The sequence below is a fragment of the Thunnus albacares genome, chromosome 20 (genome assembly GCF_914725855.1).
Source record: "Thunnus albacares chromosome 20, fThuAlb1.1, whole genome shotgun sequence".
Classification (NCBI taxonomy): domain Eukaryota; kingdom Metazoa; phylum Chordata; class Actinopteri; order Scombriformes; family Scombridae; genus Thunnus; species Thunnus albacares.
The window spans coordinates 13,351,675-13,366,485 of record NC_058125.1 but is presented as its reverse complement, the minus strand read 5'-3'; the positions used below and the strand labels follow the sequence as shown (position 1 = coordinate 13,366,485).

At 38.8% G+C, this 14,811-nt stretch overlaps 2 protein-coding genes across 9 annotated transcripts; both read right to left on the bottom strand.

Annotated features, from left to right (window-relative positions):
* Window positions 1–1,286: 1,286 nt before the first annotated feature.
* On the bottom strand, window positions 1,287–7,171 carry atxn7l3b (ataxin 7 like 3b). 5 transcript variants are annotated; one of them, XM_044337195.1, is made up of 9 exons: window positions 7,065–7,171; window positions 5,711–5,757; window positions 5,486–5,602; window positions 4,623–4,755; window positions 4,324–4,495; window positions 3,923–4,023; window positions 3,766–3,788; window positions 3,495–3,540; window positions 1,287–2,249 (listed from the first exon to the last, which is right to left on the bottom strand). In XM_044337195.1, the coding sequence occupies exons 3-9, from the start codon at window positions 5,534–5,536 to the stop codon at window positions 2,170–2,172; spliced, it is 606 nt and encodes a 201-aa protein (XP_044193130.1). In that variant the 5' UTR covers window positions 5,537–5,602; window positions 5,711–5,757; window positions 7,065–7,171; the 3' UTR covers window positions 1,287–2,169. The 5 variants fall into 5 exon arrangements, with proteins under 5 accessions (XP_044193130.1, XP_044193131.1, XP_044193133.1 ...); XM_044337196.1 differs by lacking the exon at window positions 7,065–7,171 and adding an exon at window positions 6,886–7,030; XM_044337198.1 differs by lacking the exon at window positions 7,065–7,171 and adding an exon at window positions 5,977–5,995.
* A 97-nt stretch (window positions 7,172–7,268) lies between these two features.
* LOC122970861 (nucleolar transcription factor 1-like) lies at window positions 7,269–14,201 on the bottom strand. 4 transcript variants are annotated; one of them, XM_044337193.1, is made up of 17 exons: window positions 13,973–14,062; window positions 13,755–13,844; window positions 13,459–13,634; window positions 12,068–12,145; window positions 11,603–11,758; window positions 11,428–11,492; window positions 11,267–11,345; window positions 10,371–10,450; window positions 10,062–10,203; window positions 9,876–9,917; window positions 9,725–9,793; window positions 9,306–9,367; window positions 9,022–9,211; window positions 8,872–8,919; window positions 8,703–8,768; window positions 8,399–8,455; window positions 7,278–8,312 (listed from the first exon to the last, which is right to left on the bottom strand). In XM_044337193.1, exons 2-17 carry the CDS (start codon window positions 13,771–13,773, stop codon window positions 8,256–8,258), a joined length of 1,386 nt encoding a protein of 461 aa, XP_044193128.1. In that variant the 5' UTR covers window positions 13,774–13,844; window positions 13,973–14,062; the 3' UTR covers window positions 7,278–8,255. The 4 variants fall into 4 exon arrangements, with proteins under 4 accessions (XP_044193125.1, XP_044193126.1, XP_044193128.1 ...); XM_044337192.1 differs by having other exon boundaries at window positions 13,755–13,809; window positions 13,973–14,061; XM_044337190.1 differs by lacking the exon at window positions 13,755–13,844 and having other exon boundaries at window positions 7,269–8,312; window positions 13,973–14,201.
* Between the last annotated feature and the right edge of the window lie 610 nt (window positions 14,202–14,811).

The window sequence follows — 14,811 nt, the reverse complement described above, 5'->3', positions numbered from 1 at the left end:
CCCAAAGACCGTCCAGTACTCCTACGCTAAAATAATACTGGCATCAGTCAGGTTTCCTGTGCATCAAATAGTTTGTGGTAATTGAAATTATTTAGGAATATGTACCCTGTGGGCACAATGTAAACTAGAACTAAATTCAACATGGGGCCACAAGATAAGGTAATGATGCTAGAACTGATATATCACTCTGGTGGTGTAAATTGCAATTTTAAAAAATATCAAATGACATAAAACCAGTAGACATGTAGTGAACCCCTGATGGTCTGGGGGCCTTAAGACAATTGCCTGCTTTTCCAGTCTTGTTTCAGTACAGCCTTTGGCTTCAAAGACTGTAGGATCCACTTATCCATCCAACGTATCTGTGCTAAAACTGGCTTAGGTAGGCGGAGTACAAATTTGGCAACCAAAATCAGTATTGTGTCGAAATCTGTTTCCCCTTTGAATAGTATTTCCCGTAGTGCTTCCATCAGTCGTCATCACAGAGGTTACTGGCTAGGGTTAGGGCTAAAGATAGATTCAGGTTAAGGTGAGAGGAAACACAATTTGATTACATTGAACACAACACTGGCACTGATGCACAGTACATTTAAACAGATGAGGGCAAAGATACATCGTTTTTGTGAAAGATACCCCAATATTTATTGTGGTTACACCACTCATACCTACTCGACTAACGATTTTTGTTGTCAGATGTACGAACATATCTCACTTTTTTTTTAGATAATTCTCACCATATCGTTTAAACTGTTGTGGAGCATGTAGCCTGTGTTCAGCAACACCACCTTAAAGGCTTAATATTCAAGCCCCATCACCAGGCCCTTTTACCTAGACTTACAACTGTAGCTCAGAGCTCAAAAATTGGAGTTTAGGAAGAGCACGTGAAGGCAGCATAACTGTCTCCCTCAGGCAGTTTTCAGTTCTAGGAACTCAATGCAAAACACTTTGCTTTGAAGAAACAGGATCTGTGTTAACCGTATGTTTACTGTTTATCAGTTTCCAGAGAATAAGATCTACCTACTTATGCTGGAAAAAAACCTTTACACAGCAACGTTTCTTGTATCTGTCTCATCCAATAGATGTATTATTGCCCTCATTTGATCAACAGCATCCCCTGTTGGTTAAATGGTCATGATTCGTAAGCACTGGATCAAGGTTACTGAGGTTTTTGTTGCTTTTTTTCCATCCATCAAAAATCCACATTCAGTGCCTGCTCGGAGTTCAAGTTAACACCAGGCTAAAGGAGAGGTAACAAATCAAATTATGCTAGACAGATGAAACAAACTGAGTCATGATAGCAGCAATTCAACTATTTGAATATTTACACTATCACATAACACCAAGGATATATGTAACCCTTTACAATGTAAACACATGATACAAAGACATTTTTTGAGAGCTAGAAAACAAGCTGATCTCTCCACCAAAAAAAATGAAACAAAAAGAAACCTGCTTTCTGCAGCAAATACCTGCTTGTACAATTAAGGGTTCACTCACTGAACATTTTCAAAACAAGTTTCCACAGGTGAATGATAACCGTGAGTTGCTTCTCTCTCACACACACACATACACACATAAACTGTATTGTAATTCAGCTGCAGAACTATGAGCCGGACAGTGAATGTGAAAACAAAAAGACAAACCATTATTAATGATTGTCCGAAAGATAATGTGACATTATTTTTTTTTTAAAAATGAGATTTTTTTTAAAAGGTGAGGAAATATAAGTACACCTAATGCCTAATCATTTCTGTATTTTAAGAAACAACATACTGTATGTGCACACAATCACTGTCACACAGCTGCCTCTGCTTGGCCACTGAATGAATTACACCAGAATCTATCTCTGTGCAGTGAAATCGTAAATGGTGATATTCATTATTATGGACTCCAGCAAATACTTCAAAAACAAAGAAAATGAGTGTTGGTACGATGATTTTGTGAAGGAAAAATAAAAATAAAAAAAATCTGTCAAGTATACAGTGGGAGGTCTGGACTGCTTCTGCAGAGCAGTTAACACCATAAATGTCACCTATAACATCAATGTCCATTGATTTCACAACAAAAAAAAAAAAAAAAAGGGTGAAGTGTTATTGGTCTTCCCGGGTGTGCGCGTTTGTGTGTAAGTATACACCATACGGTAAAAAGAATGTGTGTTTGTGGCTGAGTGTGTTATTGAGGGAATGCCTCATCTTTCATCAGCATGCGCGGGCTTTCCTGGTTGTCCATTCGACGTCTAGGACCCATCATGCCTATGGGAATAAACAGTAGGCGGCGTGTTATTCATACCAATAATGAGTATTTCCTTCACTTCATCATTAGTTAGATCAATGTAAAGCATAATGGAGACATAGCCAAGAGACAAATATTCAAAACAATATTGACAGGAATGATCTAAAGCATGAATTTGCATGTTAAAACACACAAGCCTAACAGTGTTGACTAAAAAGTAGAGTTCTTACAGTGACTGCTCTCCCATGTCCCTCTAACTGAAATGACTAAAATGATTTGCAACCCTAAAAATCTGGCATGGAAGGAAGTAATTTTAGTCTGGAGAAACAAATTCAACAGTGACAAATTTTAAGATCCCCTCCTGACATGTTGTAGGACACATAAAAATCCTCTGCTTGGAATAATAAGTAGTCTGACGTGTTTTTTATCCACAAAAAACCCCCTTAAAATGACTCATTGGAAAATTCAGAATCTATGAATATGCAAATATTTTTCGTTTCGAAAGTTCAACTGCTGGACACAAGAGGTCTCCTACTTCACTGTAAAGTCAATTCTCACATGTGTCACACCGGTGTAAGTTGAGTACTTGCCCTTGATTAGCTTTAAATTTCAGTGTGTCTTATTCACAGCAATGAAACAACTCAATAACAAACTTATGCACATACTGTAAAAAAAAAAAAATGTACCCAAAAAAAATAATATTATAATCTCCCTTTGATGCAATCCAATTTATGACCTCATATGTATAAAAATGGGTAAACTTACCACTGGGACTAGTTTGGTTAACTTGAGTGTGCCGTTGTGAGTACACTGATTTGAAATATATTCAGATTTTATAAAAATGTCCTTGTGCCTTTCTCTGCAATTTGCTTCCAATGTGCAAAACATATCCGAATAACTCTTTTAACTTGTAAGAGTGACATTTAATGAGGCTCACAGCATCAGATCAAGTAGTAGGTTATTGTGTTTGGATGATTATTAATAATATAGGTACTGTATCCTAAATAGTCTCTGAAATATTTTGCTCTATTGTCTTAATACTGTAGTGTCTTCTATACTTCCTTTGCCTCAAAGGTAAAACTGAGACAAGCAAGAAAATATCTGCAAAAGCTACAACTGTTTGACCCAGAATGTGTGTTTTTGCTGGGACACTTGAGTAATATTCCCACGAAAGCTATAATATATTTTAACAGGTGTGGTTTCCTTAAAATTTAAAAACAGCGATGACAGAAGTTCACAAACATCAAGCATTCATTTCAACTTACTGCTCTTATGCTTGAATGATTTGGATCTTCTGGGTGAGTTTGGATTCTGAGGTGGAAAAAGAAAATATATTTTGTTTGGATTCCAGTACAGGAACAAAAATAGGTCCATGCAAGTGAGGAATAATCAGTAATATTCTCCATTGTCTCATTTCCTGTTTTAATATCCCCATCATGTTTCAAAGATGGGATTATTAAAACAGTACAATACTCACAACTAAATTATATTTTTAAAAAATAGCATTAAAACCACTGAGAATAACATTAAACGTACCTTATCAGATTTCCTTTTCTTGGCTGTAAAAAAAAAAGTAATGAAAATTTAAATTTAGAAAGTATTTGATTAATTTCATAAACTTCATTAAAGGATTATATTAGCAATCAAAAACAGGCATCACCAAAAACAGGTCGAAAGCAGTACAGTACGTCACCTTTCTTTTCTGCCCCGTAAGACCAGTCATTATCATTCACGTCGTCATTATCCTCTTGGTCACTCTCTGACTTGTTGTTGGTGTTGTTACCAGTAACTATTCTGTAAAAGAGGGAAGAACACAGCAATGACTCAGCATTACTGTCTGCAAATAACAGTTTCAATATTATAATATATATATATATATATATACATATTCTGAATCTGAGCTCTAATTACTTTTTTTGCGTCTGCAGCTACATCTGAAATGATTTCATGCGTTTTTTTTATTTATGTTTTATCTTTGTGACATGTGTTGTAGGGGAGAATACTGGAAAGTGTATTTACATCCCAACAACATGCATACAGTATATGCGCACTAGAAACTGAGGGGTTGGGTGGTGATCTGCTGTACTCTCGTACCTGCGATTGGCTATGCGGCTGCTGTTGCGTCCCATCCCCAGGCATTTCTCCAGATGTGGGGCAAAACGTGAGGCAGCAATGCTCCGGCTGCAGTTGGGACATACACACTCTTTGTTTTTCCACTGGTTGTACACCTGGCCAAACACATCCAATCCTGGCTGGTCCACAATTTCTGGAAATTTAACACAAGTGGTCATGGATCTCATAATAGACAAACCTAGTGTAATGAATTTATTGTAGCTAACCTCAATGCATAGGAAACAATTATACATTTTCTGGCCTTTGTGCTTTGTGCTCACCAAAGTCCCTCATACTTTCTTGGTCCGTGTCATCCAGGAAAAAATAGCCCTGCTTGACGGCCCGGTGGACCTCGAAGCAAAGACCCAGGCATGCATCCTCCACCAGGTCAGACAGGATGTCCTGAGCTAGGCCCTGACAGGGAGGGGCCGAGGAAACAGACATATGTTATAAGGATAGGTTCACAATTTTTCTAAGTGTGCCTTAAAACAATAGTGAGGTGCCCATATGAATATTGAAACATGTCATGCTCACTGTAACCATACTTCCTGTTTTTACTGACCATTAAGAAATCCCCTCCTTATGTGTTTACAATGTTATTGGGGACACACTCCACAGTCCTCCTTCTGTGCAAAAACGTATTTAAAAGTTTATCTGAAGATAATGTGAGGCTTCAGCCGTCCAAATTAGTGAAAACAAATGGATATCTTTCAAAGTTGCTGTCTTTTTAGTCAGGAAAACACCGTCCGCAGAAACTTAAAGAAAGAATGTTATATTACAAAGACTTGTCTAACTCAGACAGTTGAAGTCTCATATTGGCTTTAGATTAACTTTTAGATACATTTTTGTGCAAGCAAGGACTGTGGATAGTGTCCTCCTTCACTTACATTGTAAGCTAATACGGAGGGGATCTTTTAATGGGCAGTATGAACAGGAGCAAAACCTCTGTCAACATTCATATGGGCACCTGACTGTTGTTTGAAGTCACACATGAAGAATTGTGAACCTATCCTTTAAGCCCAGAGACACACAAGAATGTCTAATTGTTTCATTCACAAGGCTGATGTTATCACTGTCTGTTCTGCAGTGTGTCTGCAGATGAAATGTTGAGCCATTATTACACAGTGGCCTTGCTCTACTGTACCTCCAGCTTGCTGTTGTCCAGGCTGGACATTGAAACCTCCTCCATTTTCATTTGCCAGAACTACAAGATGAGCCGACGCTGCTGTGGTCATGCTGCAAGCATTGGCCCAAAACAGGACTGCAGCGGGAGAGAAAACACAGTTAGCAACACAGTGGCACTGATTCATGTTTAAACAATGAATGTAAATCAGTGTATTGACGCCTTGAATGCGATGCGGCTACTTACAACTGCACGTTGAGCACTGCCAGGGATTTACTTCCCACGTTTATAACCTGCGAATGGCACAAAACAGAATAAGGTTGGTGCTGAAGCACTGCAACATCTCAATAAACAGACACAGAAAGAGCCACAAACGTGACGTTGGCTTAATTTTCACCCTGCTGGCCCGAGCATTACTGTCTAATGAGAGTAGCTTAGCCAAAACCTTGCTGAACAAAACAAAGAGCGTGGCTATGAATAGGCTGGAGGAATTGAAAATGCCAAGAGGTTACAAGAGAGGCGGTGTTTCGGTTTAACGAGCGACCGTGTTAACTGATGACTTTTACTCGAATGTGTCCGTGGTTGTCGTGGTGACGGCAGCTGTTGAAAACACGAACAGAACATTTAGGTGTCCTCCTAAAAGCCTTGGATTATCTTACAGTATATATTCGTCTGGTCCTTTTCTATCTTACCTTGTATAAATTAAATGGTGTCGCCAAAAAGAGGCATTCACATTTCTTCACTTATTTTTCTGAACTCAATCTTTTTAAATGGCTTGTTTGAGAGGAAAAACGCTGGGTGTCGTTAACCAGTTCAATGGACGGTAAACTGGTCAAATCCACAGTCTATGGTCAAACCGAGTGAGTACTGGCCAACAGTTTGTACACAATATCTAGACACAAACTGTACTTAAAGCGTGTACACAATGATAAAGCAGGTTAATTGGTTGAATATGGGCCATTTGCCGATTGAGAATAACGGTACAAAGTCCCAAGATAGGCTGCAGCTGCACTGCCAATTTATAGGCTATGATTTGTTTCCCACATTGTAACGTTAGGTGAATGCTTCACTCAAGTTCAATTTAACTGAAACGTAAATGGGTAGCGTAGATAATAAGCACATACGTATGTAATAATTAAAGCTAAATTGATAAGGCTTTTAGGAGGACACCTATATGTACTGTTCGTGTTTTCAACAGCTGCCGTCACTATGAGCAACCACGACACATTCGGCCGAAAGTCACCAGTTAACTCGGTCACTCCTTAAACCGAAACACCGGTATCCGTCTCACAAAACCACAGGGTCAACAGGGGCTACAGCTAGCAGCTAAACATATAAAATGTATCAGACCGAAAGGAGCGATTAAGAGACAATGTAACACATTTGTAGCTGGCTGAATGGTTTTGCTGTTGAAGACATACATTTGACTACAGCGAGGCTCGTCCCCGGACCCAGCACTGCTGCACTGCGGCTGTTCGCCTCTCAAGTCCCCGTACAAACCGCGAATGAGGAAAAACAACGCTTGTGCCCCAACATAAAGCCTATTAATGAAGAATATCGCAATCACAGCCACGCAAATTTCCTAATTGTGTTTATTTACCTATTTCGGCAGGCATCCATCTTTATATCAGAGATCAGACAGTAGCAATCGATCGATGCACGAGTTTCCACCAAGTGCTTCCTCTGCTGCACTGCCGGCGCTTTTCTCATGTATTTATCATCCAGGCCAGCATGTGACTGCGCCTTACCCCGCGTAATGCAGGGTTAAACTGGCCTTTTGTTTGGTATTTGAAGCAACTGTAAGCCAACGTATTTATTTTTAAACCTGGTCAAGTTTGTCTTCTTCATTTTACGATATCACAAAATCGCAAAAATGAATCACATCATTGTATAAAAAGTGTTTATTAGAAACATATCCCAGTCTGAAAACAACAAACAAAAATATGCATGGGTTTAAACAAATAAAAATCAATCCTTGATAAAGTAGTCTATTACTTTTCAACGTCATGTAAAAAAATCTCCGTAATAATCAATCACACCAATGGTAACAAATCACGCTATGTGAATGGCTAATGCAAGTTTTTAAAAAAAAAAAAAAAACACCCTGACATCTAAAAATAAGTTTCAACAACATAAATATGTGGCCATCATACTTTCACAGTGTAGAAGTAGAAAAGTCAGTTGAGTAAAGGTCTTTTCTTTTTTCTTGTATCCTTTATCCAAAAGGAACAGACAAGCTGATTGCAGTATGTTTTGGATGGATTGATCTGCGAAGGGGCCCCCTGGGGACCAAAACAAGCAGCTGGGACCCTCCATGTTTTCCACTAAATAGACTCAGGTTGGTAATGTGGCAATTTGAACAAATTCATTTAGGAATATGCACCATGTAAGCATAATATCTGCTGAAATAATAAAGTTCTTACAACATGATTTTCACACAGGGACCCTTTAAGACAGGGCTTCTAGATTAAATCTCAAATAGCTTCTCACTATTTAGTTATTTTGAAGCTCACCTTCTTAGAGTTTTTAAGTGTTAAACCCTTAAAATACCTGACAGTGTTTTTTTCCTGCACTTACACTTAGTAATCCAGCCTTTGGTGTGGCACACTGCGTACATGTAGGAGGACAAGTGAAGGCAACCTTCCAGCCAATGTGGCCACAAAACAAAGTGTCATTAAAATAAGACAATAAGACAGTAAGACATTGGAGCGCTTGTCCGTCTTCTCAAATCCAGAATCCAGCTCTGAACTCAGCGTGTATATGTATGTGTGCAAGGTGCTTCTGCTGCTATCTAATAGATGTCAAACATTAAGACGTCATCATCATCATCCTCTTCTTCCTCCTCCTCCTGTGGATCAACAAATAGTTTTCATAAAATCTCAACAGACAGATGCAAAATGAAGTGTACAAAAAAAAGTGTTTTAGTATTCTAACCTCGTCACTTTCTTCTTCATCACTGCTGCTGTCCTCGATGTCTTCATCTTCTGAATCCTGTGTGAGATACAATAAACTTAAAATTAGAGCTTTGTAACCCTGGTTGTGTTAAATAAATTATGTCCTAATATTCTTTCAGGACATACATTACACATAAGTATGAGTTTACTGACTTTACAATGCACTATTTACTACATGCTAATTAGCATAAATCTAATCTGTACTTATAGAGCTTTTCACTGGTCACATCATGAATGTGTGGTTGAGATGAGTGTATTCTTTAATGTGTTGAATCAACACTCACTGAGGGTATGTACACTACTTCTGTGTTGTTAGTTTCCGTTCGGGTGGCATCAAGGTATTTACATTTCTGCAAAGTCAAGAACATTTAGAATTTCAGAAAGCAATCAGAAATAAAACATCAAAGACACACTTAGAAAGAAAGAAATAATTGTATTTTTATGAGTTCTTACACTGGGGTTACAAATCCGATAGCCTTCCTGCTCTGCTGCCGTCAACGTCTGAGGAATGTAAAAGGTGGCACATTTAAAGGGATCTTCCATTGAAAGTTTAAAAGAAACTTGCCTTTACTTAAAACATTAGAAAGAGAGTTTTCTTTATACCTCAAACCACTTCTGCAGCTCCTTCGAGTATTTTCTTAAGTTGTCATTGACTTGCTCCTTGTAGCCTTCCTTCTCCCTGGTGGAGAGTTCCTTCCACATTTGCTGGACCTTGACGAAGCGCTTTCTTCCATTTGGGACTTTCTCCTTTATTTGTTCCATCTGCTTTTTGCAGAAAATTACATTGCCAGATCTGTGAGAGTGAAGGGAAATTCACAGTCACACGTTGTCTTCAGCTGGGGAGTGAATCCTGGTTAAGTTGAAGGCATGAATGTTGTTAGTCTTACCGACAGGGCATCTTGGGCTCGCCAGGAAATGTCTTTACAGACTTCACTTGTCTTTTAGTGATCTGCATATCATTGACAAACATTTATTTTTAAAAGAGGAAATCAATCCACCATCATTTTTTGACTGCAAAAATCATTCCCCACTGAGTATAAGCTAGTGTTTGTAAGAGGCATAGTGGCAAAGAGAAACACCTAATGACATAACAATGAACAATTGATTAAAGTTCCCCAAATTTATTACCAAGTTAGTCAACCAAGTATTAACAAAAAGTCTTCTCCTCAGTGTATTTGGAAAATGTAGTAAATGTTCAGTGTGATATAACCTTATAGCGGTTGGGCAGCAATCTATGTGCTTAAAGTGTGTTTAAATTTGTGATGATTCATTTTAACAGTATCACAATCCTGAAAATACTTCTCACCTTGCACGGTTTAGGTCTTTTGATATTATTCTCATCTAGGATCCTCTGCTGCTCATCTGCATCAAAAGTCTGAGGAACATAAACCATATTATCACACAAAGTCTGTTAGTATCTGCTCCATGATCAAACTGTGGCCGTGTAAATGACTTACCGACAGATACTGATTCAGTTTGACCGAGTATTCTCTCTGCAACTGAAAGAAATAAACAAATTATGTCATTGGGATTTATGACTTTTTACTGTAACCTGGCATGTTAATTTTGATTTCAGAGTCTTCTAGTACAGCATATGATTTTTGTAGCACTCTCTATCTGCAATTGTTTGTGTGTGTTCATACCTCTTGGCTGCGTGTTTTGTACTCGCTTTTCTGCTTGTCGGTCAACTTTTGCCATCGTTTGGCCCACACAGTCACAAAGGCTTGTCCAGAGACACCCTCCATGTTCCCCACTTGCTCTTTGCAGAATAGACTATACCCATCGCTGTAACACAAACACACAGACAAAACCTTTTCTATCTGTACACGACCCGTATGACAGGTCTGGACCATATGTGAAATGAGAGTAAATTCTGAGTTTAATAGGATTGGTGAATGTGCATGATGTCCATTGTCTCCGTAAGTGTGTGTGTGTGTGTGTGTACAGCATACTGAGGAGGTTTGGGAGGTAGACCATCTCTGGATTTCTTCGTATTGTTTTCTTCTGCGTCCTCAGAACACTGTTCACCCTGCTTTGTCAAAAGAGGTCACACAACAATTTGAAGATCATTAATTAAGATTTCAACTGCAAGCAGTGGTATGTATGGTGGAACCACATGAGCTTCATTTAATCAGATATCACATTCAAATATTAAATTAACAGGTATTTGAGGGAAAAGAATAAACCCGGCTACTCATGCAAACGTGTGTCATGGTCACAGTCCTGCTCTGTCATTTTCTATTTTGATGGTCAAAGGTCCAAAATTTGAGGTGAACATATGTAAAAATGCTCCCTGAACGTCAAACAAAATTGTCCAGCAGAACAGAGTGGGCTCATCAGGAGGGGGGCCTTAAAGAGACAGGAGCTAAAACGGCCTGTTTTCAGACAGAGGCTGAACTGAGGGGCTGCATATAGGGCCGGTATAAGATAAATATGGAGTTTTTTTAAATTGTAAATCATGCAAAGATATTCCATTAGAGCCCCAGAATATAAATATAGACCTGTAAATGTGAGTGATACATCCCCTTTAACCTTTATGAACTGAATCCAATGGCAAACTCTCATCATGCATGGTTGGCATGATGAGAAGGGGACCCGAGCAAGCTGGGACAACCACACAACAGGTGTGAGAAACCCTGCCGGGAACATGTTTGTTGTGTCAGGTAAAGCCTGTGTCCATTTCTTGTTGCCAATCAAGGTATTATTCAGTGTATGTTGTGTCCTTTTAGTTGCTGGTACAGTTGAGAGGCTGATTGGTGATTAAATCCCCTAGACAAAATAACAAAACATTTTACCAGTACCACACGTCCTGTAAAAACAAGGACTGGCACAGGTGACCCCTTCTTACATCTGAGGTGTCTTTAGAAACCTTCTTCCTCTTCCGCTTGGTCTTTCTCTTACAATGGGGAGCTTCTTGATACTGTTCCCTGTAAGACAAAGACTTTGCTTGACACTGAACTTACATGGGCAGCCCTTTGGTCCAAATGTAATGGGATAACATGGTACTACCTGAACTTCTCCATCCTTCTCTCGTATTCTTTTTTTGCACGCTGGTATTTCTCTTCATATTTAGCCTGTGATTAGTAGAAAAAAAATCAGTAATTCATCATTTAAAATTTGAGGCCTTAAGCAAAACCGAATGGGAGGAAACACTGTTCTCGCAGTGGCCTCTCTCTGACCATACCTTCTCTTCATCTGGGAGCCCCACGTACTTATTCATCATCAACTTCAATAACTCTCTGTTGTCCATCTTTGGGTACTTCTTATGAAACTTGGCCATGTTCTCCTCATAAAAAATGGCATTTGCTGGGGTGGGTGCTTTCGGGAGTTCTGGGTGGATCTGCAGGAAAGATTAATCACTATAAAGTCACAGAATCAATTCAGTTGGTTGCAATCTGCAACCTCATAAATCTTACACAATGGTCCTTTACGTCGTATCCATGTCCTTATAGTGCAGGTGAGTGTTTATAATCACATGTATGATCAACACGCTATGTACCAGACCAGCTACATGAATGGTTGTACATCATTTCATTAGTGTCTTGCAGATTTGTGGACTACCACAGTGGCCTTGATGATATTTAAAATACTGCCTTACATCACCCAACTTCACATTTATGACATGAAGCCATCATCTTGCTGTGATTACCTTTTGGTTCAGGGTAGGATTGGAAATGACATCTTCAGCTTCAACAATGAGCTCTGTGAGGGTCCGAATCTTGCGCATCTGAAAAAGAACGACAAGAATATTACACCTAACTAACAACATTTATAAGACTGTATTTATGTAATATTTTGAAATTTTAAGTTGTAGTTTGTTGCATACCTTCACCACTGAAGGAAATATTTTACAATTAGCTTGTTAACTTGAAAAACCTGACAAATGTCCCTATTTGAACCAGGGCATCCTGATGATAGCAGGACAGGAAAAAGTGTTAAAAATGAACATCATGGTGACATTATGAGCAGTGCATCAAGATTTAAGCTTCTGCAATGCTTGAGTGTCCTTGAGCAAGATAAAAAAAAAATCAGTTTAAGATGTGTTTTGATCTCACTATGGAGGGGAACAACTGGAAAAAAAATCCCTACCTAATATCATAATCCCCTTTGACTATAGCTGCCATTCTAACAGTGACACCCATACGCAGGTACCAACAAGTAATAATACATATATTCACAAAATTACAAACTCCCAACTGAAAATAACAGAATTCCCTTTGGCTGTGTCCCTCAAATTTGGTATCAAGTAATAACATGGCAGTATAAGACATATTACTAATGAAAAGGGTTAAAATACTGTAGTGATACCAGAAACTCAAAACAGGTATACAGCACTGTGCAAAGGTTTTAGGCACTTTAGATGTTTAGATTCTTATCCATGATGCAATAACATCAGAAAGGTTTCTGATCAGTCCCAAATTTATTCTGCAGCATAGCAGTGACCCCAAACATACAGCCAGTGTCCTAAAGGACTATTTTCAGCAACAAGAAGAACAAGGAGTCCTGCAACAGATGGTTTGGCCCCCACAGAGGCCTAATCTCAACATCATGGAGTCAGTCTAGGATTATATGAAGAGACAGAAGAAAGTGAGATGATTAAATCCACAGAAGAACTGTGACAAGTTCTCCGAGATGTTTGGAACAACCGACCTGCCAAGTACCTTAAAAAACTGTGCCAAGGAGGACTAGTGCAGTTTTAAAAGCAAAGTGTGGTCACACTAAATATTTATTTTATTTAGGTTTCTTCTATTCACTGAATTAATTTGAAGTTAATTGATAAATAAAAACTATTCATGGCATTATTTTTGAAAGCAACCTGACTTTACTTTTGCACAGAACTGTGTATGTTTGAAGAGAAAAGTACTGAATCTTTAAAAGTGACCATTTATATTTCAAATGAAAGTTCATTCTTGACCTTGGAAACTGGAGCTGACACTGAATTTTGAACCTTGCATCTGTTGTGATTTGGCTGAAAGTCCCAGCTAAGAGTGGTGAGATTGTTTTTGTCAATTGAAAATGTATAATTCAAGTATGACCCACCTTCCGCAACATGTCCTTCCACTTTTCTTGACATGCTTCAGGTGAGAAAGGGGGGAAAGCCACTTTATCCCAGTCTAGACTCTTCATTCCTTGGTAAAATGTTCTCATTCTGTCATTTTGTGAGAGGTTGGTTTTCATTGCAGCCAGAAGCTTTTGGAGGTTTGCTTTGGTCCACCCTATAGCAATGACAGGAACAGAAAAAGAAAGAAATACTTCATCATTGGTGCATTTCAGTAAAGAATTTACTGTTAAATGGCCAAAAACGAATAATGCACGCTTTATTTAACTGTACAAACCCGATTCTTCAGTCTCCATTTCAGCTTCACTGGTTTTTCCAAAAACAAAAGTTTCCTGCAGAAGTCTTTAGTGTGTTAGCTGGATGCAGCCTGTGCAGTTGAGTCAATCCAGTCACTCCAGCTAACCAAGCAAACTTAGCTTAGCTTAGTTTCACGAAATGAACGATAACACCGAGATTTATAACCGAACGATATATCTACTACTAACTTGTTGTTACCGTTATCTTCGTTGGCAGAACCAAAACACCCATAAAACAGCAGAGAAACACATGTCTTGTGTTTATTCAGCCGACAACATGTACGAACCCCTCCATATCGAATGGGCGAATCCTTTCTGAGACAGCAACCAATCAAGTACGAGTAAAGAGTAGCGTCACACCATGCAGCCAATGAGCATTCTTCTTCTGTGTGCGTAAAGCTGGTTCCAAACATCCAGCGATATAACGGAGCACGGTGCCACCTACTGTGCAGGAGTATGTCGTCACAAAAATCATTGAATAGGTCTTTTTCACGGAAGATATTATTTTGACATGTCATAGCAGGGAAATCAAACGTGTTAAAAGATAGGTTCACAATTTTTCAAGTCTGTCTTAAAACAGCAGTCAGGTGCCCATATGAACACTGAAAGAGGTTTTCCTCGCTGTAATCATTCCTCCTGTTCATACTGGCTATTAAAAGATCCTCCTTCAAAATCCACAACGTGTCCTGATGGTCATTTTGTGCAAAAATGCATTTAAAAGTTTATCTGAAGCTTATATGAGGCTTCAGCAGTCAGAGTTAGTCACATCAAGTGGATATCTGCCACATTCACAGTCTTTTTAGCATCAAATTCCCTCTTTGTGTTTCCCTGTTGAGCTGCGGTGGAAGTATAGTAACAAATAGAGGGACTTTGGCACTAAAAAGACTGTTTCAATACATTTTTGGACAGGAAGAGGACTGTGGATTTTGGCCCACATCACTTACATTGTAAATGCATTATGAAGGGACCTTCTAATGGCCAGTATAAACAGGAGGAATGATTATGGCAAGAAAAACCTCTTTCAACTTTCATTTGGGC